This window comes from Ostrea edulis, chromosome 7, assembly GCF_947568905.1.
Source record: "Ostrea edulis chromosome 7, xbOstEdul1.1, whole genome shotgun sequence".
In the NCBI taxonomy this organism is placed as follows: Eukaryota; Metazoa; Mollusca; class Bivalvia; order Ostreida; family Ostreidae; genus Ostrea; species Ostrea edulis.
Window position 1 is genome coordinate 35660628 of NC_079170.1, and position 3576 is coordinate 35664203.

General features: G+C 35.5%; 1 protein-coding gene across 2 annotated transcripts; it reads right to left on the minus strand.

Annotated features, from left to right (window-relative positions):
* Positions 1–1362: 1362 nt before the first annotated feature.
* LOC125655482 (complement C1q tumor necrosis factor-related protein 3-like) lies at positions 1363–2829 on the minus strand. Of its 2 annotated transcripts, XM_048885795.2 has the most exons (3): positions 2760–2829; positions 2483–2658; positions 1363–1800 (listed from the first exon to the last, which is right to left on the minus strand). In XM_048885795.2, the coding sequence occupies exons 2-3, from the start codon at positions 2646–2648 to the stop codon at positions 1394–1396; spliced, it is 573 nt and encodes a 190-aa protein (XP_048741752.2). In that variant the 5' UTR covers positions 2649–2658; positions 2760–2829; the 3' UTR covers positions 1363–1393. The 2 variants fall into 2 exon arrangements, with proteins under 2 accessions (XP_048741752.2, XP_056000148.1); XM_056144173.1 differs by having other exon boundaries at positions 2483–2829.
* Positions 2830–3576: the final 747 nt, after the last annotated feature.

A 3576-nucleotide genomic window follows, 5' to 3' on the forward strand; every position in this document is an offset into this window, starting at 1 on the left:
TGTAACGTATCTAATCCTTTTATCACTTCAGGTTTACTAAACACAGAAGGATATGCACTTGAGCCCACCTCTGGCCAACCCAGGGGTCAGTGTTTTCCTAAAACTCTCCTTTGTATTGCTTGTAGGATATATGAGATTGACCACTTTTCGTTATTTTCACCTTTCGTAGTACGTACTTTTAATGTATCTAATGCAGGATTTTAATATTCCTCTGATACTTATAATCCATTCTGATAATGTATCAAGTTCTACGTTTTCATATTGAACCCATCTTCAACGAAATTCATACTAGAGGTGAAGTGTTGGTGCCGGTTGAAAGATCAAGGTTTTTGTGTTTTGGACCTTTTGGAATAAGTGATTTGGGGTTCTCGTTTTCAACTTTATCAACTTCGCCAATATTGACATGTTGAGCTGGAATATAGTTGAAAGAAGACAAAGAAAACAGTGTTCGATTAAGTGTAAGATGGTCTATATCTAGACTTTGCAAAGTTCGTTTATAATTAGAAAGTTTGGATGTGATAGTTGAGGTATATCTGTATGAAATACAGGGTGTAAACGTGAACTTGAAGTAAGTTGGAATACAAGACTGGGCTCTGTTGTGACAAAGAATGTTGAATATGCTGTCAGCATTTATTCCTTTGGAAAATTACGAGTAAATTAAGGAACTGACGGCATGGTTTGGAAGGAATTTCACCCAAGACCAGCGTAAATATAACGAGTTTGTGTGTTTTGCAGAAATTACGAATCACAGGACTTCACAATAAGCACCGGTTATACTATCCATTCATTTTCACATTCCGTAGTGTAGACTTTAGTTTCAATAGCCAATTGCAAAGTTACTGTTACATATGAAAACGAGTACACCAAGCTCTAAATTAGGACAGAAAAAAATGAACCATGAAAAGAGGTAGAATAAAAGTAGAAAGGGCGTCTAACATGCAGCAAACGTGAATCGACCGAACCCCACCCCTACGTTTGGTAGAACTATGCATATGTTTGTCTATTGGTGTGCACTATTAGTTATAGTGAATAAGAACAGTATGTTGTAGTATAGTTTGGACGTCTCGGGAAAAATGCATGAGATTAAATTAATTGCGCAAATATTTTTTTCTTTGGATCCGCACATATACACGCTCAGACGATAGCACTGTCAACATATCATAATGATGCATATGTTTCTTGGAAAACTATACTTATCTAAACACTGTACACATACCGTCATTGTTCCAGGATTCATTTTACTAGTATAATTTTGATATCTAGAGTATATTTTTACAGGAGTCTATTTTGTCTATGTCATCATTCGAACGAGTACATTTCGATATGATAATCAAGTCTAAAATTTACAAACAAAACCAAGAATAGTTATCAATATGATTTATGACCGATAGTTTTAACAACCAGACAATTTGTAGCCGGAAAGGAAAGTGTATCCACCACTTAGCCATTGGATATTTCCAATGGTAACTTGAATCCAGAATTGTTTCCCTTTTGTTAGTTTAACGACGAGGTGGCCTGACGTGCTCTTCCAGGTACTTGCCTGACCGTAAATTCCAATATATACAGTCTGTTTACCATCCACATATCCACCCACGTAAGCAACGGATCCTTTGTTTGTATGGTAGGTCCACGAAAACGAGTAGACGCCGTCTGTAGGAGCAGTGAATTTACCTGTTGTTGGATTGTATCCTCCTCCTTCGTTTGTTTGGACACTGCCAAGTTTCAATATTGTGTTTTTTGGTACATTTTGCAGATCGTTAGTGAGAACAGCATGAAAAGCAACAACCTTTCCAAAATAACCTAGAATCAAAAGACAATGATATCAAAATTACTAAATCCTCTGACCAAATAACACTGATTTTATTTTTTACTAGTGTTGTAAGTCACTTTTCAAATCTCTGCAGCAGGTCAATTTAATAATCATGTTACTAATGAAAATGTTGGTTTTCATTTAATTAGGAGATATCATTTGTCAATCCGATAGTCTCTAGTAGTGTTGTGTCTGCTATGTGATAAATACTAGACTAAAACGATGCTAAAATGCTCAAGGAAATAGAACGTTCTCATTCTATATCCTTTGGACATGGAGACAAACTTTACATGGAATCAATCATTTTGGGTCATTGTTGGGATGTGAGAACTAATTTTCAAAATAAACAATGACTATTGAAATTAAATTGAAAATGCATCTGTCTTCACAGTCATTCATTTGCAGTCCTTTGTTTTTCTTATCCCATTTTACATTAAACCATGCATTTCATATGTCTATGGCTACGTTAAGTTAACTGTTCATACGAGTATTTAGAAATGTGGTTAATAAAATCCACGGATTATATTTATTAACTTTTGATCAGCCTGTCAATTTACTTTGTTTATAAGTACATGAACTACCTGTGCGTAAATGTTGATAAGTCTATGAGTTACCTATGAGTAAGTGTGTTTGACTACCAGTCAATAGATATATCAAAAATATATAATCTACCTTTAGGCGGTTGCTTGTTGCATCTTGGTTCCCAATCCATTTCACGACAGACATTTTTGTAGCTGGTATAGTCTTGGAGAAAGACTTTCGGTTTCCGGGAGTCAGCGTCCGTAAATATCACAACACACAGGAGCATAGCGAACATCAGCAGTCCCTTTGTATTCATTCTTGTAGTGCTGCAATTAATGTAGAAAATCATTTACAATAGCGGGATACGTTAATCAAGTCCTATCTTTTAAAACTGAATAACGAAGAGAAAAAACTCAAGAGAAGATACCTTCGCTTAGGATTCTGAATCAGCAGAGTCAGTGTTTGTTTGTTTGATTTAGATGGATATTTATAGGCTAAGTGTGGCGAATCAGGATTTATGAATGCTGATATACCAATTGAAATGAAACGTTAGAAAACAGGATGAGTTTCATTTTCATTTTAATTAGTATCAAATATCAATCACAGACACACAACATGTGCCATAGACACGCAAAGTTTTTAACCTTTATATGCCATCACCTATTGTAGTTTGATTTTCCGTGAATTTGTCTCTGTCTCCGCAATATTGCTAGAAATGCGGATCAATAAGATATTCAGTGAGAGGAATATACTATTAAGCAAGCTTTATTTTTACGAAAGGTGAGACAGAAATGCCAACATTAGTTAATGGAAACATTTTAAGAAATTTTAAACATACATTAAATTCATCATCGATAATAACGGAAATTTTCTTTAACTTTACTTTCGAAACAGTTTAACTTTATGTATACATTGTTTGAATTAAAAGAGATCTGTTATTTGTTTCATCTGAAACCTTAGAAGTGTGCACCATGGAATCAGGAACCAGGTAGTGAGTTTATCAGTGCAATTGTGATAAATTGTTTTAATCATTACCTTTGCAGCAACTTCAATGGCTAAATTAAAGGTGAAGATAACAAACAGTGATCAATCTCATAGCTCCTACAAGCAATACAAAATAGATAGTTGGGCAAAAACGGACCCCTGGAAACACCAGAGGTGGGATCAGGTGCTAGGAGGAGTAAGCATCCCCTGTCGACAGGTCACACCCGTCGTGAGCCCTAAACCCTGATCAGGTCAACGGA